Source organism: Nelumbo nucifera, chromosome 2 (assembly GCF_055504915.1).
Source record: "Nelumbo nucifera cultivar China Antique chromosome 2, China Antique-T2T, whole genome shotgun sequence".
Taxonomy (NCBI): domain Eukaryota; kingdom Viridiplantae; phylum Streptophyta; class Magnoliopsida; order Proteales; family Nelumbonaceae; genus Nelumbo; species Nelumbo nucifera.
The window spans coordinates 106487212-106513865 of NC_142650.1; the positions used below are offsets into that span (position 1 = coordinate 106487212).

General features: G+C 36.9%; 2 protein-coding genes, 1 long non-coding RNA gene and 1 pseudogene across 4 annotated transcripts; all 4 read right to left on the reverse strand.

Annotated features, from left to right (window-relative positions):
• Positions 1 to 1542: 1542 nt before the first annotated feature.
• On the reverse strand, positions 1543 to 6706 carry LOC104603475 (uncharacterized). The gene is made up of 4 exons (XR_736219.3): positions 6401 to 6706; positions 6039 to 6133; positions 3923 to 3990; positions 1543 to 2968 (listed from the first exon to the last, which is right to left on the reverse strand). It is a non-coding gene; the product is annotated as an uncharacterized LOC104603475 (long non-coding RNA).
• A 5702-nt stretch (positions 6707 to 12408) lies between these two features.
• On the reverse strand, positions 12409 to 13641 carry LOC148802713 (polygalacturonase inhibitor-like). Its single transcript, XM_088899468.1, has one exon. It carries the CDS (start codon positions 13635 to 13637, stop codon positions 12630 to 12632), a length of 1008 nt encoding a protein of 335 aa, XP_088755594.1. The 5' UTR covers positions 13638 to 13641; the 3' UTR covers positions 12409 to 12629.
• A 5579-nt stretch (positions 13642 to 19220) lies between these two features.
• On the reverse strand, positions 19221 to 20552 carry LOC148802714 (uncharacterized). Its single transcript, XM_088896947.1, has one exon. It carries the CDS (start codon positions 20491 to 20493, stop codon positions 19474 to 19476), a length of 1020 nt encoding a protein of 339 aa, XP_088753073.1. The 5' UTR covers positions 20494 to 20552; the 3' UTR covers positions 19221 to 19473.
• A 1665-nt stretch (positions 20553 to 22217) lies between these two features.
• Positions 22218 to 23406, reverse strand: LOC104603586 (polygalacturonase inhibitor pseudogene; annotated as a pseudogene). Its single transcript, XR_016082842.1, has one exon. The product of XR_016082842.1 is annotated as a polygalacturonase inhibitor pseudogene (transcript).
• Positions 23407 to 26654: the final 3248 nt, after the last annotated feature.

A 26654-nucleotide genomic window follows, 5' to 3' on the forward strand; every position in this document is an offset into this window, starting at 1 on the left:
ACGGATGCTTCGCTTTCCACGAAACACACATTTGACATGGCGCATACATGGACGGTGATGTGGCGATTGAGGAAAAGTATCTAGTGCTTCACGGATCACTGAAAGTGTGAAGAAAACCCCCATGACCCAAACGGCCAAACCCTTACCACTGTGCGAGGGGAACTTTTCGCAAGGATAGCTGTAGAGAGGGATAGCCGCAGGGGGAGATTTGCTTCCATGCTGAACAGAGAGGGTGCGCCTCCGATAAGTTTGCTGTCGACCGCTACAAAATCCCTCGCCTCGACGCCAGCCATATGTTTCATACATCGAGAAGGTGCTTCGTTGCTGTTTATTTCCCGATCTGAACGACATGTCATACCTACCCCTTCCTCTGAAAGTCAATCATCCGGTGAACTTTCCTTTGCTTCAATAGAATGTTAACTCTGCCGTTCCCATATGGCATTCAAAAATCAAGGAGAGGTGCCACACTGAATCACCCATACGACCCGCTTCTTCAAATGTCCTTCCAAACAGCACAAGATATGAAACGTTGCTGCACCTCCACGGAGATTGCACTACAAGAAAATTGGTCAAGCCGGCGGTCTCCGGCTTAGGCCTTTAGACCGCCACCCTTGATCTAAGCGGCAGTCAGGCATCCGCCCCCTAAGCCATGCCGCCTTAGATCAGGACCGCCGGTTCAGATGAAAAAGACCACCGCCTTGGATGGCCGGTCTGAGACAGTTCGAAATACGCTAAAACGGCGGTCAATCAGAACCACCGGCTTAGCATCAATAAAGCCAACAGTAAAGACCGCCACCTTAGGTTTTGTCAAACATAAATTGCATCTTTTGGTGGCCATCTAAACCGCTGCCTTAGGTTTTGTCAAATGCCGCTTGAGTTTTTAAGTGGCGGTCTAAACCCCCGGATTAGATCTCATATGACCGTCGCCTTAGGTCCTATTTATGTTTAATTGGTGGTTGGATGACCGTCGGCTTTGATATTTCTTTTTTTATTATTTTTATACTAGGTTAATTGCATCATTTTTTGTACCTACACTTTAATTCCAACATTCATCACTTTAATAGATGTTTAATACAAATCTCATGACAATTGATATATTATAAACAACTTAAATAAAAAATGCAATTTAAAACAAAATCTATTAATTTACAAAATTAATTGCTATAATATCCAGAACAATTTGTTCAGATACAATATCCAATTGACATATAAAAAAAATACAAGGACTTCGAAAACATTCAATTTGTCAAATAATGTAGCACATCTTCCAATGCAAATCTACTTAAACCAGCAAATCATAACATATAAACTGTTAGAAAATGTAAAGTAAATGAGATATTGATAAAAATATGTATAAAAATAAATATTTACCTATGCAAAATATAATGCAATCCTTGATGGCCTCTTGGATTAGAAGAACAACTATAATATTAACATGCCAAAACGCCCCATGCAATCCTTCCAAATTTAGTGATGGTAATGCAAGCATTGAATATGACAAGAAAAAACAAGAATGTTGTCCAGATGTAAACCCTGCAAAGAGAAATTATCTTAGTAAGATAAATATGGTATATAAAATTCTAAGAACTCAAGTATTGAATTATGAAGAAATTGTTTCCTATTACCATCCAATCCTAGCTAAGTATATGTCCTTTTCCAAATCTACCATTCAAGTAATACGATCTGTTAGAATTTAGAGAATAAACATGGAATGCTGGTTCCTCTACTCAAAAGAAGGGATAGGTGGCACGTTATGGGGGCTCAAACCTATCTATGGGCCGGTCCTTTGTCCTTAGAATATATACAAGGCATCACGAGGTAATTTTCATTAGCTTTTCTATTTAATTTTTCATTAGCTTTTCTAGCCTTGTTATTAATGATAACTCCAATATATACAATATAAAATATTTTAAATGCACTTGGAAATTTGTCAAGATATACTCCAATAATATTTCATATCAGTACCCATGGAAATGGAAATATGTTGTTGAAATATATAGACATTTTCAACCATGAACAAGATGAGAATGTTGAGATGGATGAGTGAAAAGATTAGAAAAGAAAGAATTAAGTGCATTGAAGAGAACCTAGGAGTAATTCCAATTAGTGACAAGATGAGTAAAAGTTGACCAAGATGGTTTGATATGGTGCATATATGACTAATAATTGCACTAATTGGAGTAATTTGATACAAGTAGAAGGTTCTAAAAGAGCAAGGAGAATACCAAGAAAAGCATGGGTTTAAGTGCTGAAAATAATCTAAGAGCTTATGATTTGACATAAAATTTGGCTCATGATACAGAACAATGACAGAAGACGATTCATGTGACCAATCCTAGAAAGTTGGGGATCAATGCTGAGCTGAGCTTTGAGGTGAGTTGTACTAAGCAAAAAATATACCCAATTCTTTCTGAAAATTGAACTACAGTATGATAAGTATGCTTATCATGCCTTAACCAGGAATGCATGTGTAAGCAAGAAAGCATGACACATAAAGAAGTGAAAGTAGTACACATACTTGACAACGAACAAGTCTTCTGGTATTTTCTTTTAGCTTGTCAATAGCTTCTTGTAAGATAATTTTGTAAAAGTCATCATCAGAGAAATCCAAAATAGCCCTCAAATTCTCTCTTGAAATCATATTTCCCTTGTTTGTCGATGTACTCGTGCCACACCCAGCACTTGAGTCATAATGTGAATCTGTGATACGAGAATGAGATGCATTTGTATTGGAATGAAATATTCTAAGAAAATCTTCAAATTCGCGTACGCCAATATCCTGCCGCAACCCCCGAGTGTAATCTGAAGTCAGGCTATAAATATCATAAACTTCATTTAGTAAGCCAGCATCAATCATGCTGTCTACTCGCTTTTCCACATATCGATCCAACACAGGGAGAGAAGCATCCACACATAAAACAGCAATTATATCTGAAATTATCCACTCGGCCCCAATTCTGCCCTGCCACTTTCAACATCAGAAAATCATTTTACACGTGAGTCAGGTTTGACTCAACACCAATCATACTTCTGGCCTTCTTAAATAAAAACTGGAAAACAAATAGAATGGTCCTGACAAGATTGATGATCAGAGAGAAAGGACATAGACATAATTATAGTAATTGCTATTTATAGCCCTGCCCCCTAATTTTCATTAGCTTTTCTATTTAATTTTTCATTAGCTTTTCTAGCCCTGTTATTAATGATAACAAAATACAGCCCAATTTAATCATGACCTTAATGATCAGTTTAGGACAAGAATGATTCAGAACAAACTAAAAATCTGTCTTCTCAAAGAAAAGGTTGAATTCACTCTATCTTATCCAAAATGCATACTTTTTAAAGCAAATGTACAAAAAATACAGGCAAAATAAGGTATGAGTCTTTACTTGAATTATTAATGTTTTCATAAGAACACATTCAATTTAAAGCAAACACATTCTTGGAAATGTTTGTATCACTCCATTAAAATGGTTAAATGGGAGATTTGGGAAATTTTTGCCAAATCTTACGGATATTTCAAACCATCTTAATGGTTCATCTTAACAGCAGCCATACAGAAAGGATAGCTAAAAGGCTGTCCTTTCTACAAGAACGCTACTGATATTTCAAAGCATCTTAATGATTCATCTTAACAGATATTCAAAGCATAAGCCTTGAACTTGGTTCCACTCTCTCTACAGGAATCCTACTGAAGTTCTCATATACAAAAAGCTCACTTATTTTGGAAAATCTACATTCTTCTTCTGAGGTACATACCTACAAACTTTCAAATCAAATTATAGATAGCAAACCATGAAAGAGCTTGGTTCTTCAGTGTGCGTCCTAGATAATAACCAAAAAACTTGCCTACTACTATCAATCACAATGAATTTTCACAAACAAATAGCAACTTCCATTCCAGATTGAAACTTTCTAGTACCCTTTAAACTTTGACTGAAGACTTTGAAAGTTTGAATAGCAGCTTCTACGACCAGCCGACAAGTCTATCTGTGTACAACAGAAGATATTTAGAAAATGAAAAGAAATAGAAAAAGAAGAAACAAAAGCAAATAAGCATAAGTTCCAAATGTCCAACATGCAATTCTCTCAATATGTGTTTAGGGTTCTGGCCAGCCATTTTGAAGCCAAAGCAGTTGGGCATGTTTGGTTGACCAATCAATTAAACTGGGAACAAGGTGGATCAGCACAAGTTGAACCACATGTTACAGGAAAGAATAGGTCTCTCATCATGGATGTTTGCATCAATTGTTCAACGTAGACATATGGAGATTATATTTGGGCATGAGAATAATGTAAATGGTGGGTTGTTTTGAGTTCATCTAGCTATATTGGGTCTTAGCATCTGTTGGTTGAAAGCCCGATTACTTGGTTCTTTGAACTCTTTGTCAACATTTGTGGGTCTTGCCTTGTCTCTCTAGTTGCAGGGATACTATTGTTTGACCAACCAGTAACCACCATGATCAGATGGTACAAGACAAGCTACTCAAAATGTTTTGACAGAATTATTGTTGGTTAATTGGACTTTAATGACATTTTCTAGATGTTTAGATTTGTTTCTAATCAAATGGATGATTTTGCTTAGTCATAGGCACTAAAACTTTCAATGTTAACAACAAAAGAATATACTGCTGATTTGTTTTAATGTAGTTGAGAACCTCCTACCATGTGATCAGCCATTGCTTACATCTTTTTTTTATTTTTCTTTTCTTTCTTTTTCTCTATCAATTTTCTGGTTAAAGGTTAATCAACTCTGTGGGAATTTTTGTGCAATATCAGAATTTTGGTTTATTCTAATCTTAAACTCTTCTATCAGTTGAAGAAAAGGACCTATTTTCTTAGAAAATAATAGCCTCTCTAGACAGGTTTAATATATGCTTGATCCTTGAGAGCCATAGTAAGAGAGAAAAAAGTAGTAAAGAAGAAAGATGGACCCTGAAACACTCCTTAGAGTGGTCCCAATCCATTTGCATCTATTTTGGTGGTAGGGGAAAGTTAGGGTATATTATTGGATCATCCCAAACCAGAGAAATCTGATTCTTCACATTCAAAGTGCATGTAAGAGAATTATTTGGCCATCTCCAGCCTGTGAATTCAATAAAGCCACATATTGAACGCAACTTCATGTGGATGGAGACAACAAAGAAATATGGGAAATTATGACTGAAACCTGTTCCCAAGGTATGAATGTGGCTAGAACTTATCAAATAAGAGGAGAAACCAATAATCTGAAATTTTGATTACTTGTATTATGCTCTGTTTTTGTATCTTTTTCACATTTATTTGCAGAGTCCCAAGTTAAATTGTTCTAATATAACCTTGGGTGTGGAGTTCAACAAGTAAAGGGGAGAAAACTTACTCATTTCCATTATTCCATGTTCTTTTTACTTTCCATGGGGTGTTTGGGTTTTGTTGGGAGCAGGGGCTAGTAAATCCATTTGGGAGAATTGTTTCCATTAACAAGTTATTGAATTTTTGTCTTTAGGATTCTCTCAGTGGAACTGTCCCTTTAATATAACTTATCTAATTGCTTGTGAACTGTCTTTCTTCCAAGCAGTTGTGGTAACAGCAGTCACAGAATTGGGAAATGGGACACCAAAATTAAAAGTTTTCTTCACAGATAATAACAGAAGTAATAAAAAAGAAATTAAAGAAAAGTCATCTTATTTATTCAGAGGAATAGAGATATTCAGCAAAAAACAGCAGGCAATTTTTCTTCATTTAATTTATAGGGACACTACCAGATAAGCCTTTTCGAATTCCCAAAAAATAATATAAAGGAGATTCAAAAACTATAAAATGTTATGGAGGAAGAAAAAAGGAAAGAAGCCTTTTTACCTAGCCAAATGAATCAAATGAATCTAACCAATCAACCTTTTTCACACATATTGCTCGAATCAGAGTAATTAATATAAACTCCAATATATTAACAGTAGTGAGAAAAAAAATCCATAAAAAAATTAGAAATCGAAATAACTTAGTAAGCACTTTTATTTCACCAGAAGCAAAAGTATCGGAGTGGCAAAAAATAGACAAACCTAGATCCTTCTGAGAACCTCAATGCACTTCCTAACCTTGGGCGTTAAATTCTCCAGAACATCGGCTGATGTCCCCTCAGATGATGAAGCTTGTTCTGCATGAATCCAATAAACCCTAATAAGGTGAGCCAGAGGAAACACTTACATTCAAATATAGAAGCCACACGGAAGCATCCAAATAAACGGTATCACCCACCTTGATACAGATGATACAAATGATGAGAACAAAGAGTCGGACAGGGATCAGGGTTACAAATATACGGAAAATAGAGACAGCAAGAGAGAGAGAGAGAGAGATAGGAAAGAACAAAGAGTCGGACAGACAGAGAGAGGGGTTAGAGTTAAAGTTAGTTTTTCTTTACCAGCAGTAGCAGCAAGAGAAAGGGCAGCGCCGAGCCATGTCAAATCCATCCTTGTTATTACTCGTAATGGCAAGTGGAAGGCGTAGTATCAACAAAAAATCCTCTAGAGTTTAGAGAGAAAGAGGAGAGAATCAAAAACCCTACATACATATGAGTTTCAGCAGTAGCAATAGAAAGACGAGGGAAACAACACAGAGGACGTAATAAGTTGCGGAAATAAAAAGGATCAAACGCGGGAATGCGGAAAGACGAGGCAAAATTTTGGCATTTTAGGTTTTAGACCGGCTCAAAATTCGGTTCAAAGAGTAAAACCTCATGCCAGGTGCGAAAGACCGCCGCCCAGCATTTAATTTAGTTGAGCAAGCGGCGGTCATTTTGATAACGCCACGTTAGCTTTCTCTAAGGCGGCAGTTTTAAAGAGCGCCGACTCTAAACCGCCGCCTTAGGCTGTTTTTCTTGTAGAATTGGCTGCCCAAAAAGTAGATTTTACAGTACAACCCATTATGTATATTACATCTTAGCCTTTAGATTATAGTATTAGGGTAAGATGGAAGAGGAGAGACGAGTGTTAGAGGGGTGGCTTGTGGCTAAGAAAGAAGAGAAGGCCATGGCAATTGTCTCCTCTCTCTCTCCAACCAAAATTACATTCTCTTCCTCCACTAACCAGTCAAGTGGTCAACCCTGCTCTTATTTTAACATTTTTTGTCATTTTAATTCTTAAAATATTATTTTGATTATTTATTATCAAACCATAAATTGTTGCTCGGGTCGAGCAGTTTAGTGGTTCAAACATCTGATTTCCAACTGATTAATTGTTTTTTTTTTATTTGGAAAAAATCCGGGCTAGGTGACAAAATAAAACCAAAATATGATTAATTCCTGGGTTGAAAGATTCAACCACCTGGGTCAATGACGTTTTTAAAACCATGCTAATTTGTTCCACCAAGATGACAAAGGTCTTTACTTATAGAATTTCTTTTGTAAACCTTATGTTTTGTATTATTTTGTATGTATTTGCACAATACATATTTGTATTTGTACTCCTTTCAAACTGAACCTAATTAGCGAATGATCCCATTCTAAATGTGGGATAATTGTACCTATATACCGATTTGTTGAGATTCAAAATTTATTTTTTATATTTAATTTGAGATTATTATTTAACTAAAAAAATAAATCAGGTGTCTAGAAAGCCATTTTGGTTTGAAAGAGAACCATTTTATTTTTTATACATTCATTAATTTTTAAATTCGTTTGTCATGCTTTTGATTATTTATTTATTTAATCATTTTATGTTTTATATAATGAAATAACATTAATAACATAACTACTTGTTAGTTATTCTAACAATGAAATAAAAATTATTAGATTAATTTTCTTAATGGGTCCCATATATGCTATACATTGAATTGAATGTAGATATTAATGTGTCTAAGCTACAGAACTTTTATTTAAGAAAGTTTAGGAGTTTTCTTTTTCTTTTTTTTCTGAAAATAGAAAGATTAGGAGTGGAACTACCCACTTGTAGGATATTAATTGAAACAATAGGGTACCATGTGTTTGAAGGAGAAGCTTTCTAGTGAAAGGCCCCGTACTAAAGTATGGGGAAATTCACTGTTATGTATGAAATTTTACTAATTTTAATGAATATATTAATTATTAGTTATTTATTCATAAAACAAATTATAATATTATTTAGTAATTTACGTTTTGTTTAATCATTTTATGAATTGTTTTATTAATTTTTAAATCAATTTGAATTGATATTTATCATCAATATTTATTAATGGTAAACATTTATCTGAAATATTATTTGTCATTAATATTAATTAATTTTAACCAATTTATCAATTTTTTTTTCTTTATGGGCTAATTTCTTAAAATAAACCTATGATTTAAAAATTTCTAAAATACCCTTTTAGGGTTATGGTGTCAAACAAGGATGGTTGCTTGCTTCTGTTGCAATCTCTTAACCATCCTTAAAGAATGAACTGAGTCAATGAAACCATAATAAGGTTTCACATTTGCGGCCCATAATCTAGTTCCAAAGATTTGATTTTCTCTTCTCCCAAGTCTCAACTGTGTGTAACGGGCTATAACCAATTAGGCTTTAGTTCTAGATTTGATAATGTTAATTTATATTATATTTTAAATATTTTATAAATAATATTTAATATTGGAGATAATAAATATATTGTTATTTAAAATATTAATAAATAATTTATAAATTTTAAGTATTAAAATAATTACTTTATTATTAATATTTTTATAAATTTCATGGAGTAGGGGATGGTACCATTGAGCAGGGTGACTTCATCAAAGGAGAGGGTTTCAAGATAGGGAAGGTCACCGACGGCGGATGGAATTTGGCCGGGGATGTAGGCTCGGAAGAAGGCGAGTTGGGTAACTCGATAGGTTTGAGGGTTGCAGACGACGTAGTCCCAATCACAGCAATCAATTTGGGGATCCCAGGGGAGAAGGGCGTTGGGATTGTTTATGGATTTCTTGATTTTCAGAAGGACCTTCTTATCATGCGGATTGCAACGAACAGAAGAGGAGAGGGTGAGAGATGGGAGAGAAGCTGAAACGAGGAGGAGAGAGAGATGGAAAAGAGAGACTACTGAACGGGTGTTGCTGCAGAGAGACTTCATCTTCAAAACTAGCTTGGTGATGATTCAGAACCAGAAATGACAACAAAGAGCGAAAGAGAGCTTGAATTTATAGAATGCATGCATATTGGTGCATGTGCAACTTGTATGGAAAATTACGCTACTGATTAAAGAAAATGGAATATGGTTTCCCTTGGTTTCTTTGTCTATGTGCTTGATGTCAAACACAGGATTATAAAAAACCATGGTTTGTTCTCCTGTGTTTTGATTACAAACTTTCTTCGGTTTCATCATGCAAATGCGATGGGGTTTTGCTATGCTGACACTACAACAAAATAAAACATTGGTTAATTGTAGCAATAAAATGAACATTTATAAAATAATATTTGCTTTTTCCCGGCATTAATCCATGTTCAAATATAAAAAAAAAAACATATGAGAAAAAAAAACAAGGTAAATCTATCAAATCAGAGAAAGTACTTTTTTCCTTTGAAATAAATATTTGTTTTCGTTTAGAGAAAATTTCAGATGAAACAAATAAATTATTATTTGAAAAAATTTAAGACCAAATCAAACATTTTTAGTAATAAAAATAAAATCAGATCAAACCATTGTATTACAGAACCATTAATGTATTACGTTTGGTCTAGTTTTTAATCCAGTTTGGGCCACTCTATTAGGCTTAATTAGAAATAGGGAGCAAGTCGGGCGGGTTGGGCCAAGTTTATGGTCAACCCAGTCCTGGCCTTAAAATTTGGGTTTAAAGCCCAATCCAGCTCAATCCTGAGGTCAAGCCCGAATTTCCCAACCCAAGCCTAGCCCACCCTACAATTTGATGCACTTGGGTTGGGTTGGGTTTGGGGCCGGGTCGGGCTCAGATTGGTCAATGAACCCATTCTAAAATTATACATATATAAATGTATTTATGTAAATATATATTCATATATTTATGTATATATGTAAATATGTATGAAACATTTACGTATATACACACATATATGTATAAATATATATAATTGAGCCATGCTGGGCTTGGGCTACCTAAGGACTAGGCCTGAGCCCAGCCTGAAAAATAAAAAAATCCGACTTCTTGGGCCTGAACCCAGCCTGAGGACCAAAAATCCAAGCCTAAACCATGCAAAATTCCAGGTTGGGCCGTTTTGGACTTGGGCTGGCCCGCCCAAGTTGCACCCCTAATTAGAAAGCCCAAATAACATGATGCATACCTGAATAAATAACAAATATAATTTAAATACTATATTGAAATGTTAAAGTGCATATACCATCTATTACTATGATATAAATTAATTATATTCACACTTTCTCAAATATAAATTAAAAATTGAAACAAGAAACAACAATTTATGAAATATTAAATGAATAAATACATACATATGTTTAGACCAATGTTTTAAAAGCCAACCTAGAGCCTAAACTGTTTTTGCCTCTGGGTCATGGTTCACCATATATATTTGTGTGTATAGGTATGTATAGACATGTATTTTATCAATAAATAATGTGTAACTATGTTCCACATATAATATATGTATTATTTTATATCTAATTAATCTTTTTTACTTCAGTTTTAAAGTCTTTATTTATAAAGAATCTAAAAAATTACAATTTGAGGCCAAATTTTTTTTGACAAAAATAGCGGAGCACAATGCTTGCAACACATAGATCTCGAAAAGTTACCCAAAATATAAAAAAATCACCTCAATTAGACATTAGAGTAACCCGATCACCGGGTCAAACGGATTAATGGTCCAATCGTTTGGATCGAATTGTTTTTGACCAGGTCAACTGTTTTTTATTATTCGTCAAGTTTTACTAAAACTGGGCATGGATTCTCGAACAGAAGACAGTTTGAACAGTTCAATAGACCGCACAAATGGCGGGTTGAAAACACTGGTTTAAACATATGTATTATATATTACATATATTAATAAATACATTATTAATAATTTGGTCTAGTTTCTAAATTAATTAGAAAATTAAAGCCTGAAAAATTTTCACCCCTAAGACAGTTGCAATGCAAATGAATTTACACTAGTGCAAAATTATGGCAGTGCTAATGATTTGAGTGTAAATCCTGATCCTTTTCTTGTTTTATATTTAATCTTATGTTGTTTGGGCTGCGTTTGATTGCAATGCAAATGCAAATATGTACATTGCATGTTTACCCTTTTTTCATTTTATGAATGCAAACACGGCTCACATTTTAAACCATTTTTGCACTCATCTTGTTTGTTTGAAATTGGTGCAAAATGTGGGCCATCATTAAATGCTCCAACTATCTTATGCTCCAATGCCTTAACTAGGGGTGATTATTTCAGCCCGTTTCGGGACCGACTCAGCCCGCATATATTTAAACTTACATATTTTGTGTATAATGTATACATATGTATACATGTTATTTTACATTATATTATATATTTTACATATAAATATTATAACATGACATGTGTAATTTATATTATATGTAATATTTATATTATATAATGTATAACATAAGTTTATATGTATGTTATGTCATTTAAAAAAAAATATATATATATATATATATTTATATATATATAATGTTTTATATATGAGTGACATTGGCTCAAAATCAGGCCCGGCCCGGCCCAGGCCTGTATAGACTTGGGCTAGGGATTATGTTTCAGGCCCAGAACCTCGGATCGGCCAGAGCCCGGGCCTAAGCTATAGCAGTTACCAGAAGTACATAACCGGGTCCGGGCCCAACACACGATCACCCCTATCTTTAACTTTGTTCAAAAAGTTAATTATCAAAAGAACACAAAATTGTATCCAAAAAATAGGTCTTTACAAAATACAAAAGTGTCAGAAAATAATTTTTGATATGGTAATCATTACTTTTTTACAAATGAAGTAAATTAAGACATGAAGCAAAATAAAGTTAAACCGAGAACAAAATTAAACGAGAATTTACAATTTTTTTCATTTGCACTCCCATGCATTTGTGCTACTACAATAAATTGCACAACCAAACACAGCCTAAATCTCTAACCTGAAAACAAAACTAAAACATGTGCATCATTGTTTTATATGCAATCCAAGGTCCACCAATTTTGTCTTCTAAATCGTTTTTTGAAACGTACGTGGTAGAACAGCACTAGGTCAAAACAAAGTGTTGATCCTAGAGAGTCTTCAATAATTCCTTCAATTGTAATATCTTGCGACAATTAACAAGTTATTGTTTTTAATCACAAGCAGGGTTGACGAAAAGAATATGTAAATGGGTTCATGGAGAAAAGTGTCTCATGACTGATGAACACCTCTCAATATAAGAAATTGGTGTTGATCAACTTAATATTAAATGTAGTTCTCAGAGAGTGAGAGAGAGGTTTTAATAAATATATATCTTGGCAAGCTTGATTCATTCAAACTATGATCTTGGTACAATATATAGAGAAGAAAAGATGAACACAAGGATTAAGTTGATCGATGAGTGCATCAACCATTAATCCACCCAGAAACAAACCAGAAACGAACACAAGAAAACCTAATTAACAAAGTACATTGACCTGCAACCATTTTTTCCCTGCCAACAAAGCCCATTACGTTGCCGGCTTGCCGCGCCACCCACGATGAACGGACTACTTGCACTTGGGGAGTGGCTGGCCACACAGACAGCGGTTATGGAAGAAAGAGTCTGCACCAAACTCCTGCACCTTCCCGCCAAATGGTATCTCTCCGCAGAGTCGATTATAGCTTACTTTTAGCCAATACAAATTCAATCCTGTGATCTCCTTGGGAATACTCCCTCTGATCCGGTTATGCGATAAGTCCATATCTTGTAGGCTCTCGGGAAGCTTCACCCTGGAGAGATCAAAGTCGAACTCATTCCATGACAAGTCCAGATGCGACAACGTTCCGTTTGTTTTGAACAACGCCGATGCATCTCCTGTAAACTTGTTATTTCTAAGATTGATTGAATCGGCATTGAAATGGCTTAACGATTTGGGAATTTTACCAGAAAGCTGGTTCTGGGAAAGGTCGAATACAACGAAGCGATTTTGGGATGCCCAAAGTGAGTCAGGAATGTTTCCGGTCAATTTATTACCTCCTAGTTCAAGAACTTCAAGTTTGGGCAGATTTGCTAAGGAAGCTGGAATTGGACCATAGAAATTGCTGTACGATAGATCAAGAAACCAAAGGTTCTTCAGTTGGTGGAGGAATTCTGGTATGGGGCCAGAGATATTGGTCAACAAGGTACTTAACATTCTCAGGTTTTGAAGTTTTGTGATGGAGTAGGGGATGGGACCGGTAAGATCGGCAACATTTACGAAATCGAGGGTGTCGAGATATGGAAGATCACCGATGGCAGCCGGGATTTGGCCTGGGATGCTGATACCAGAGAATCTGAGTGTAGTGACGCGGTTCGTTTGGAGGTCGCAGCTCACGCCCAGCCAATCACAGCAATTGGTGTTGGGGTTCCAAGAGGTAAGTGATTGAGGGTTGTTGAGGGATTTCTTGATTTTGAGGAGGACTCTTTTATCGCTAGGGTTACAGCGAACGGATGAGACGGAGAGAGTGGGAGACGGGAGAGAGGACGAGACCAGAAAGACAGAGAGAAGCACTAGACGGAGTGTGTGAGTATCCATTTTGTGGTGATTCACATGCATGAGAAGAGGCATGAAGAGATGGATGGACGAGGTTGTCAATATATACGTAAATCTATTTTGACTAGCCCACAGAGGGACTGGACTGAATGCTTTGCTCTAACTTCGACATTTTCTCTGTGTGCTTGAACTCGACCGATCTAAGACGATTTTAATTTCCCTGCTAATTCTATTGGCTTATCAACGATTCTACTTGTTAATTTGGACCATTGGATAAGACGAGAGAGTGATGTCCTTGACTTTCCAGCAGTTTCAACTTGTATGAGATAAAGTTGTTTTCTTTTTTTTTTTATTTTTTTTATGGATGGGATAAAGTTGTTGGATTGAGACTTCATCTCTCACAGTTTTTTGGGAGCTAATTGACTATACAAAATATCATTATCGTAAATATTGATGAAAGGGCAAAAATCTCAGTTTTACCCTTTACCTCTCTCTCTTCACCTAAAGGTGAGAGGAAGCTTACATCCAATGGCAGGACAGCAGCTGCTAAACCCACTGCAGCCCTCGCCAGTCGCCGCTAGTGGTGCTTGATTCGTTCCTATTGCCGCCGGTGCACCGAAATTTTGTGTTGGCTTCGACCCAGTATATATGAACAAGAAGAGTCAATTGAAGCGTTTGTTTGGCATCGTTGTCCTTGCTCCAGAAAACTGTGCCACATAAGCGTCATGTCAATAAAAATATTGCTCCACCAAATGAGCATTTGTTTGGGATAAAGTTCTTTTCTTTGTTTTTTATTTTTTTATTTTTTTATGGATGGGATAAAGTTGTTGGATTGAGACTTTATCTCTCACAGTTTTTTGGGAGCTAATTGACTATACAAAATATCATTATCGTAAATATTGATGAAAGGGCTAAAATCTCAGCTTTACCCTTTTCCTTTCTCTCTTCACCTCGTTCGCACACAATGAGACATCAACGAAGCCACCGTCGCCACCACTACAACCTTTAAAAGCGGTGGTCATCACTAACGGAAACCAGTCGATACTATCCGAGAATCCCCACCGTGTGACGGTGAGAAAGGTGAGAGGAAGCTTGCATCCAATGGCAGGACAGCAGCTGCTAAACCCACTGCAGCCCTCACCAGTCGCCGCTAGTGGTGCTTGATTTGTTTCTGTGCATCAAAATTTTGTGTTGGTTTCGAGTCAGTCTATATGAACAAGAGGAGTCAATTGAAGCGTTTGTTTGGTATCATTGTCGTTGTTCTAGAAAACTGTCACATAAACATCATGTCGAAAAAAATAAAATGGTGCTCCAAGAAACGGGGAATTTGTTTGGAACCATTTATCCAAAAATAACAGTACTCCAAGTCACACCTTGGAAATTAGGAAGGTGTGGCTTAGAGCAATATCAAATAGCATTTCCTGGAACTGCAGCTCATTGCTGGCAACAAGGACATGAGATGGCAGTGACGAGGCATTCAATGTGGTCATTATTTGAATTGATATGGTGCATCGCAATGCACTATATCATAAATGTTTTTCTTCTGTTTTTAACGAACCCTAACCCTCTTTTGCATTTTTTCATCCGTTGGAGGTCGATTGCAACCAGTCACCAGAGGCCATCTATGCAACCAGTCAATGGAGGTCTACCTGTGCAGCTAGTCACTGGAGAATCAAACAAAACGCTGAAGATCAGTTCTACCGTCTGTTTTGTCACCAGACTTTTTTCATTCACTGGAAGTCTGTGTTCTTCGAGTTCTTTTTTTTTTAGTCACTGTTTTGTTCAATCGCCAGATGTACCAGGTTTGTATTCTTCAAGCATTCTGAGTTTTTTTTTTCTTTCTTTTTTTTTTGTTTGTTTTGATCCAACAGTGTGGTGTTTGCTCTTTCATCACTATTTTTTTTCCATTTTTCTAATTTTTTTATATATATATTCATAATTTTTGAATACAGAAGACTTCAGTTTGCTCTTCTTCATTTTTTCACTATAAGTAAAATAATTAAGAATATCTTTGAGATGACATCAGTTTTGAACAGAGGAGACTTCAGTTTGGAATTGTTTCAAGTCGATTGATCTTGATACTTTGTTCTATATTTTAAATTCAGATGTGTTAAAACATGATTTATATTTATATATAAATATATATTTATATTTATGTTTATATATATTTATATAAATATATATATATATATAAATGTAAATATATATATTCTATTTTTTCCATGCAGTTTCATTCAATTTTCTGACTTTCATACTTTGTTCTATATTTTTCCATTTGTCTAGAATTTTTTTGTCTTTATCTATTATGAAAATTATAATACGAACAAAGTATGAAAATCAAAATATATATACAATATATATAAATATATATAAATATGCATATATATATATATATTCTATTTTTTGCATGTAATTTCATTCAATTTCTAATTTTGATGCTTTGTTCTATATCTTTCCATTTGTCTAAAATTTTTCTATATTAATGTATGAATTTTTCTATTTTTTCCATGTAATTTTCATATTTTTTTTGTCATTTTCCTCATGATTTCCTGAATTTTTTTTAATCTATTGAACAATTGGAACTATAGGATGAAATAGGTGTTTTTTTTTCCATCGTTGGATGTAAGATAATATATACATAGTAGAAGCATTGGATAATAGGTACCAGTGTTGAAAACGTTTCTTGGAGCATTGGTATCAAACAAAAAACATTGTTGTTGCTCCGGGAAACATCCTACCTAACAACAATGTTTCCAAACAAAAAAAAAAACCATTTTCTCATAAAACAATGCTTCCAACCCACATATCAATAGCACATCTTCGGATTTCCTACTAACTTTAATCTACTCTCCTCTCTACTAACCCAATTAAAATATACCACCTGACCCTACCCATGTTACAAGAGATTTAGCCTTCCAACAACCCACTAACTAGCATCTTGCATCTTAAAACTTCTAGCCATGGTTTTCAAAACCAGACCGAACCGGATGATCAGACTAAAAAAACAAGGAAGGTGACCAGTTTCGATTTTCCTCAAAACCGGATTTTTGCCAAAAAAACGTTGATTTGTTTAACAAACTATTGACATGGGCAGTTGAATCGTTCAAATTGTTCAAAAGTTTTGACCATTTTTTATCTTTTTTTTTATTTTTACTTTTTTATCAAAACGGGCCAACTGTTCGACCCGGGAACTGGACCCCTGTTCGGTTTGTTCTTTGGGTTGGTTTTAAAAACATTGCTTCTAGCCATTAAACATAACATGATCTGTTATCAACTTTTATGTTTTTCTTCAGTTTTGAATTCTCAAGGTAAAAACTATCTATTGAAGATAGGAACTCTAGTTGATTGCATCTCATATTCTTCTCAAGTTGCTGGTAATGTTCTACAAGAAAATATTACAGATCCCTAATTGAATTCTCCACAATATATAAATCTACTTGGCCCAGTTGAGGAATTTACTCCCTGTTTCTATTTCTCAACCCAGAAATTGATAAATTTGATAACATAACATGATAAACGATCAAAATGACTCATTTTTGTGGATGATACTAAGTGCAATGTTCAAAATAATCCCTATGAAGTTCCAGTTTGAGGCTCCTCAAACCTATAGTAGTGACGACGTTCAATGTTCTTGATTCAAATAGAGATGAATAGGTTGCTTCTTGTCCTAATATTTCAATTCAATTGAAAGCAAGGTTTTCAAACCATTGTTGACCTTGACATTTAGACTGTTCAGCCGAGGAACTCTCCAGGCAACCAATTCCGTTTTACTCCAAACCCGGTTTTCGTAAAAAATTGTTGAAAAAGTCAACAACCCATTGACCCGATCAGTCGAACCGTCGATCCATTCAACAATTTATTACTATTTTTTTAATTTGTTTGTCAAAACGAGGCATCTGTTCAAACCAAACAGTTGGACTGTTGACTCGGAAACTAATGGCTAAAAAGATTCTATTTCCGGGTCATTTTTTAAAACGCTGATTGAAAGTCTTTTAGGAAAATCAATAACAAATTCCTATTTAACCAAGCAATTTTTCCTTAATTGGCAAATGACTATTTTATTCCATTAAGCCACAATACTAAGAAAGAAAAAGGGCACAAAATCACCAAATAAATGAAGTTGGAAGCTATCGAATGTTCAATATTTGGTGTGAATCTATATAACTTGATTTGAAATTTGCATTTTTGGAAATTTGTCCTTAGCGTGCAAAAGAGAAAGGGAAAAAAATGTTTTGTGGGTAAATAAAACATAAGAATTTATTTTAATAGAAGTTAAGGTTTGATCAGTTGTTGGAAGGTTAATTCTCTTCCAGCATGGGTAGTGACAGGTGGTGTATTTTAATTGAGTTAATAGGGAGAAGAGCAGAGTAAAATTAGAGCGCAGGATCTCCTCCCTACGAGAACTATGTAGAGAATGAGATATTCTCCATGTGTGACTAAGATAAACGTATAAACGTGAGCAGGGTTCTCGTAGGCAGCGGATCGGGCTCATAAAATTAGTAGGGAAACAAGTTGACAGGCCCTCTGCTGTGGAGACTCACAGACTCACCACTTTTTTACACCACAATTCTATAATTTTTTATTACAGAAACAGAGCATCCAATCCAGCATCTTATAAATAGATCACTAGATCATATGTGGAGATTCAATAAACAAAGTTCTAGGTAGGAGAAAGAAGAGAGATGGCATTTTCTTCCTTCCACTTTGTTCCTCATTCTCTCTCACTTTTATCTCTCCTCTTCCTTTTCTCTTTATTACTCCCATCTACGATCCTCCCCGCCTCCACCCACTGCCACTCAGATGACAAGAAAGCTCTGCTCAGTATCAAGAAATCACTAAACAACCCCAACACCCTCTCCTCCTGGAATCCAACAACCGATTGCTGTACCTGGGAACATGTCACCTACGACTCCAACAGCAACTACCGCATCATGGAGCTCCTCATCTATGATATCAGCGTCAATGGCCCAATCCCTTCGGCCGTCGGCGACCTCCCCTACCTCGATTCCTTACAGTTCGGCTGGGTCAAGAACCTCACCGGCCCCATCCCCTACTCCCTCACCCAACTCCCCAGACTCAGATTTCTGCGTATCAACAACAGCCCTCTTTCCATCTCCATCCCTGACTTTCTCGGCCATATACAAAGCCTCGAGTACCTAGAGCTAGACCAGAACCAGCTCAAAGGCCCGATTCCAGCTTCTCTTTCAAATCTGAGCAAACTACGAGATCTTGATCTCAGTCGGAATAAGCTAACTGGAAGCATACCCGTCTCATTTGGGAGCTTCACGAGCAACTTGTACAGGTTGGCCCTTTATGAAAACCAACTATCAGGTGAGATTCCCAAATCGCTCTGCCGGTTATTGGATTGTGAGACATTCGTATTGTCTGGTAATAAACTGGTGGGGGATGCGTCCATGCTGTTCAAACAGAACGGAAAAGCGACGTTCATCGATTTGTCAAACAACCTCCTGGACTTCGTTAATAGATTTTAAACCGGACTTGACCAAATTGGACCAAAACTCGGTCCATTTTGTTTGATACGACACCAAGTACTGAATCAGTCTGATTTCAATTATTTTCTCAAAATTAAAAGATAAATTCTTAGCGTAATGAAAACACTGTTCATTTTGTATGATACGACAACAAAGAAGTGGTATTACAAAGAAAAAGTTACAAATAATAACAAGAAAAAGAAAAAAAAACTCAAGATTATTCAGTGGAAAAAAAGAACAATGTACCCATAGGCCATAACCGCTGGTTCCAGCAACTTCTTACAAGTTGAATCAGGAATATATTATTATTATTATTATTATTATTATTATTATTATTATTATTATTATTATTATCATCTTAATCTCAAGAGTTGATGCCGATTGATCTACTTGCACTTATTTGGGAGCGGTGGACCGCACAAACACCGATTATGTGCAAAGGCTTTGGCACCCATGTCCTGCACATTCCCACCGACAGGAATCTTTCCACACAACCGATTATAACTCAAATCCAAAAGCTGGACATTCACCTCTGTCACCTGCTCCGGAATGCTGCCGTGAATCTTGTTGTGGGACATATGTAAAACTTCAATGCTCCTTGGAAATCTCACCTTTGTCAGATCAAAGTCCAGTTGGTTGTGAGATAGATCGATGTATCTTGCCGCTCCATCCTCCCTCAACCACTCCGACGCGTCACTGAGCTTGTTATACGACATGTCGACCTTTGAGATATTAAGCGATTTGGGGACCTTGCCGGAAAGCTGATTGTGAGATAGAAAGAGAAAGAAACCGTCTTCAAAGTCGTTGTTGAATCCCCCAAATGAGTCGGGGATGCTTCCGGTGAGTTTGTTCGACCGAACGTCAAGAACTTCGAGCCTGTTAAGATTTCCGAGAGAAGCCGGGAGTGGACCGGAGAGTTGGTTGTAACCCAAGAAGAGAGAGTTGAGATTTTTGAGTTGGCCGAGAAATTCAGGGATAGGACCCGAGAGGCTGGTGTTCTGTATTTCTAGAAATTCGAGGTTGTGAAGTTTGGTGATGGAGTAGGGGATGGAACCAGTGAAATTGGTGATGTCTTTGAATACGAGATAGTTTAGGTACGGGAGGTCTCCGATGGCCTCCGGGATGTGGAAAGGGGCGTGGATTGTGTAGAAGGAGAGTTGGGTGACACGGCCGGCGGTGTTGCAGTCAACGTAGTTCCAACTACAGCAATCGATACTGAGTTTCCATGGATTCCAAGAGTCGAAGTAATGGGGGATGTTTAGAGATTTCTTGATTTTCCAGAGCGCTCTTCTGTCAGATGGGTTGCAGAAAGAGGAAGCGGAGATAAGAGATGGCAGAGAGCAAGAGACGAGGAGGAAGAGTAAGAGAACAGAGAGAAAAGAGGCGCCACGGTGAGGAGTATCCATTTCTCTAATCGAGATGGATATGAGTTTTGTTTCTACGACAAAAGGGAGAGTCCTACGTGTGTGTATAAATAAATGGAAATTGTGGGCTAGTAGTAGTCAACTAAGATGACCTCGTTCGTCTTTTAATCGAAGTCTGTGTGCTTCGGTCGTATTCAATTTCTAGTGTCGTAGATATTGTCGATTTCCATGGGATGGGATGAGGCGATAAGCATAGAGAATGAGACAGATCCACCAACATTTTTATGTTTTTTAGGGTAAATTGTTTTAGTCTCCCTGGCTTTCTCTGGTTATTGCTGAAATCTTCCCTCAAGTTTCATAATTACAAACATTTCTTAACTTTTTCACATAATTGTAAAATGTAAATAGACTTCTTTATTAAAATTCTCTTGTATGAAAATGTTTAAAATACTTATACAGATATAATTAAATGTATGCTTTCTTTTGGGTCAGATTATATGTACTAGTTAGGGCCCATATAATTAATTGTGAGCCCAGTGTTTGAAACTTGAAAAACATACAAGTCGGAACCTATGGGCCTGATTTTCTCTTCTCCCAAGTCTCAACTGTGTGTAACGGACTATAACCAATTACAATGAATACGTCAGCTTTAGTTCCCTATATTAGATTTGATAAATTTAATTTATATTATATTTAAATATTTTATAAACAATATTTAATATTGAAGATAATAAATATATTGCTATTTAAAATATTAATTAATAATTTATAAATTTTAAGTATTAAAATAATTATTTTATTTTTATTATTTTTATTTTTATAAATTTCTTGATATTAAAAGCCATTTCTTGATAAAAATGTGCATTTTAGTGATTATTTATTCTATTAGTTTATAAAAAAATTAATTTTTAATATTATTCCTTTTAATCTATAGTTGGAGTTGTTGAACATAAATATATATTAATTGTTTGGATTAAATAAGAACATTAAGCCAATGTGTAAACCTAAAATATAAAATATTTTCGTCTTAATTACTTAAAAATATTCTTAAAATATATTTCACCGATCAAATCCTGTTCTTTCGGGTTGGATTGGATTGGATTCACAGGCTGGGTCAACTTGCCCTTACTTCCAAGTTCCAACCCTACTAACTTGACCCGTTGGCGGGTTTGTCCCCTTGGAATCCACTTTGGGGCTTCTAATGTTTGTATGTATTTAGAAGATCAACACCCATGCCTAGGTCATCAATAGAATTTCCAGTTCTAATCTCCTTGCTGCGATGTTTTCCAAACCGGAACGGGTCGAATGAACTGAAAAAATTGAAAACTGGTTACCTTCCGTTTTACTCAAGAACTGTTTTTTGTCCAAATACCATTAATTTGGTAAATAAACCACTGACCAAAACTGGTTGAATTGTCAACTCGAACAACAATTTTTAACCATTTTTGTTTTTTTATTTTTTTAATTTTTTCTATCAGAATGAACTATTTATTCAGTTCGAATGGTTGGACCATTTGACCTGGGACAGACCCGTAACGGTTCCTGTCCAGTTTGATTTTAAAAACCTTGCCTCGTAAGTCGCAGCATCCAACATCAACACAATTTCATTTGTATGGAAGCACCATACAAAAGGCAAATTAGAAAATTTTCATTTATTTTTGCTTTGGATTTTATTTTATTTTGTTTTGAGGTTTTAAATTTTAATTTCTTTCGTCTGCACTACAGATAAAAAATACAACGTACGTAAAAAATTACAAATATTCATTAAATAAAATTTAAACATACTTTTACACCAGAGCATGTAAAATTGTAAAGAGACAAAGTTCCAAAGAATCCACACTAATTATTTACATTTGGGTAGTGGGGTGCCACATAAACACTTATTGTGTAGAAACGAATCCACACTAAACTGCTGCAGAGTCCCACCCACCGGAATCTTCCCACACAACCGGTTATAACTCACATTCATGAATTGCAGATTCAATTCGGTGACCTGCTTGGGGATGCTCCCACGAATCCTGTTGTGTGACAGGTCTACATATGTCAAAGTCTTCGGAAACCTCACTCTGGATAGATCAAAATCGAACTGGTTCAATGACAAATCGATCTGCTCCGTTGTTCCCTTCGCTTTAAACACCATGGACGCGTCTCCTACCAGCTTGTTATTGGATAGAATTATCGCCTTGGAGTTCATTTCGCCCAACGACTTCGGTATCTTACCTGAAAGCTGGTTATGGGAGAGGTCGAACCAAGTAAGATTGCTCTTCAGTTTGCCCAGAGAGTCAGGTATTTTTCCGGTGAGGTTGTTCCGGTTGAGGTAAAGGTTTTCTAGTTTTGGAAGATCACCGAGGGAAGCCGGGATTGGACCAGAGAAATGGTTGTAACCCAAATCGAGGTAGCCCAGGTTCTTGAGTTGGCCGAGGAATTCAGGGATGGGGCCGGAGAATGGAGTCCAGTTGAGACGAAACAATTTGAGGTTCCAAAGTTTGGTGATGGAGTAGGGGATGGAACCGTTGAGCTGGGTGACTTCATCAAAGGAGAGGGTTTCGAGATAGGGAAGGTCACCTATGGCGGATGGAATTTGGCCGGGGATGTAGGCTTGGAAGAAGGCGAGTTGGGTAACTCGGTAGGTTCGAGGGTTGCAGACGATGTAGTCCCAATCACAGCAATCGATTTCGGGATCCCAAGAGAGAAGGGCGTTGGGATTGTTTATAGATTTCTTGATTCTCAGAAGGACCTTTTTATCATGCGGATTGCAACGAACAGAAGAGGAGAGGGTGAGAGATGGGAGAGAAGCTGAAACAAGGAGGAGAGAGAGATGGAAAAGTGAGAGTACTGAACGGGTGTTGCTGCAGAGAGACTTCATCTTCAAAACTTGATGATGATTCAAAACCAGAAATGACAACAAAAAGTGAAAGATAGTTTGAATTTATAGAATGCATGCATATTGGTGCATGTGCATCTTGTATGGAAAATTACGCTACTGATTAAAGAAAATGGAATATGGTTTCCCTTGGTTTCTCTGTCTGTGTGCTTTATGTCAAACACAAGATTATAAAAATCCATGGCTTGTTCTCCTGTATTTTGAGTGCAAACTAATTTCTTTGGGTTCATCGTGCAAATGAGATGGGGTTTGGCTACGCTGGCACTACAACAGAACAGAACATTGATTAATTGTTACAATAAAATGAACATAAAACAATATTTGCTTTCCCTAGCATTAATCCATCTTCAAATATAAAAGTATATATGAAAAAAAATACAGGGTAAATCTCTCAAATCAGAGAAAGTAATTTTTCTTTGAAATTGATATTTGTTTGAAAAATTTTTAGACCAAATCAAATATTTTTTAGTATAGAAATCAAATCACATCAAACCATTGTATTACGCTTGGGTCCAGGGGCCATTCTATTAGGCTTAACCCAATTAATTTGAAAGCCCAAATAACATGATGCATACCTGAATAAATAACAAATATAATTTAAATGCCATATTGAAATGTTAACAAGTGCATATACCATATATTACTATTATATAAATTAATTATATTCACACTCTCAAATATAAATTAAAAATTGAAACAAGCAACAACAATTTATGAAATGATAAATTAATAAATACATACATATGTTTAGACCAATGTTTTAAAAACCAACCTGGAGGCTTAACCGTTTTTGCCTCCAGGTCATGCTTCACCATATATATTTGTGTGTATAGGTAGGTATAAATATGTATTTTATCAATAAATAATGTATACCTATGTTTTGCATATAATATATATCTTATTTTCATCTAATTTATCTTTTCTAATTCTGTTTTAAATTTTTTATCTGTAAAAAAATAGAAAAAATTGCAATTAAAGGCCAAAAAGTGTTTCTTTTAATAAAAATAGCGGAACACAATGCTTTGCAACACACATATATCTCGAAAAGTTACCCAAAATATATAAAAAAAAAGAATCACCTCAATTAGACATCGGAGTGCAAAGTTATTGCCTTCGAAGTTTACATACACATTTAGTGTACAACTCGTGACCCAATCACTAGGTCGAATGGATTAATGGTCCAATAGTTTGGGTCGAATTGTTTTTGACCAAGTCAATGTTTTTTGACTATCCTTCGAGTTTTACTAAAATCGGGCATGGAATCTCAACCGAAAGACAATTTGAACATTTTAACCAGCCATATAAATGGCAGGTTGAAAGCACTGGTTTAAACATATGTATTGTATATTATATATATTAATAAACATATTATTAATAATTTGGTTTAATTCAATTTAAGGTTTGGTCTAGTTTTATAAATTAAATAGAAAATTACAGCCTGAAATTTTTCACCCCTAAGGCTGTGTTTGGTTGCAATGCAAATGAATTTATACCGATACAAAATTATGGCAGTGCAAATGGTTTGAGTGTAAATCATGCTCCTTTATTTATTTTAAATTTAATCTTTTGTTGTTTGATTGCAATACAAATAAAGTAAATTAAGACGCGAAGCAATACGGGGCTACATCAAACGATTCAATGAGGCATGCTTACAGATACCGCGGTTAGACCCCGCGATGCAGCTCGCCGCAGCAAAAAAGAGGGGTGACGCACAAGGAATTCAAGTGGCACATGGTAGCTAACCAGCTCGCGACCGTGGCCGAGTTCCTCAAGCTCGCGGACAAGTTCATGAGGACTGAGGAGGAAATCAACCAAAGAACTGAGGGCAGAAACGAGAAAAGAAAGAGGGACGGCGAGCCCTCTAGCTCGGCCGACCGAAAAAACCCGGCCCGGGACCCAAAACCGAACCAGTCGTTCCGAGCTCCCCTGCCAGTTCGGATGGATTACACGCCACTGAACACGAGGCGGACCGAGATCCTAATGACGATCAAGGACGCCCCATACGTGAAATGGCCACCTCGCCTAAAAGGAAATCCGAACGAAAGAAACAAAAATTTGTATTGTAGTTTCCATAGGGACCATGGTCACAGTACCGAGCAGTGCAATAACCTCCGAGACGAGATAGAGGGGCTCATCCGTCGCGGATACTTAAGAAACTTTGTACAGCACAGTAATAATAGCAATAAAGCAGATCAGCCAGGCGAGCACTTAAAGGACGCCCCCGAAACTAGCAGCAGGCCTGCCGAACCGATGCAGCGACAGCCTCCGGCAGAAAGGCCAGTTCGGGGAACCATCCATATAATTGTGGGAGGTTCGGTGGTAGCGGGATGCACATCGGCGGCAGCCCGGACTTCAGTTCGCAAGGTCCTCGAGGAGCGGAACCCTCCGAAAAGGCCAAAGACCGAGGAGCCAATCCTTTTCACAGAAGACGACGCGCGTGGAGTTCGCTACCCTCACGATGACGCGCTTGTCATTAAACTAAGGATCAGCGACTTCGAGGTTAGGCGCGTACTTGTAGATTCAGGCAGCTCGGCGGACATCCTCTTCAAATCGGCGTTTGATCGGCTACAGCTGCCGAGGAGCGAACTAAGGCCCGCAAGCACTCCCCTGGTGGGCTTCAGCGGAGAGGAAGTCAGGCCCCTTGGAAAAATAACGGTGCCTGTGGAAGTCGGCACGTGGCCTTGTGCGGTCAGACTCAACCACGACTTCCTGGTGGTCGCGACCCCCTCCCCATACAATGCCATAATAGGGCGGCCAATCATGCATATTCTGCGGGCGGTGGTCTCCACCTACTATTTGGCCATGAAATTCTCTACGAACTTCGGTGTGGGGGTAGTGCGGGGCGACCAGCTCGAGTCCCGCAAGTGCTACGTTGCCGCCCTAAAGGGAAAGACCAAGGCGGCCGGTGACCTCGATCTGGAGCGGCCCGTGGAGCAAGGCGAAAAACGAGCCTCGCCCACAGAAGAAACAGTCGCGATCCCGACCTCGCCTACGGACCCAGCTCGTGCACTCCAGATCGGTGCTTCTGTCAAAGAACCCCTATGGACCGAACTGGTAAGTTTTTTACTCCAAAATTTAGATATTTTTGCATGGTCCGCGGCCGATATGCTCGGTATTGACCCTGGTCTTATAACTCACAAACTTAATACTGACCCTTTAGTCAGACCCGTTAGACAGAAGAAACGGAACTTAGCCCCAGAGCGCTAGAAAGCGGTCGACGAGGAAGTCGAGAAGCTCCTCGCGGCAGACTTCATAAGGGAAGTCCATTACCCGAGCTGGGTGGCCAACCTGGTGCTGGTGAAAAAGGCGAACGGCAAGT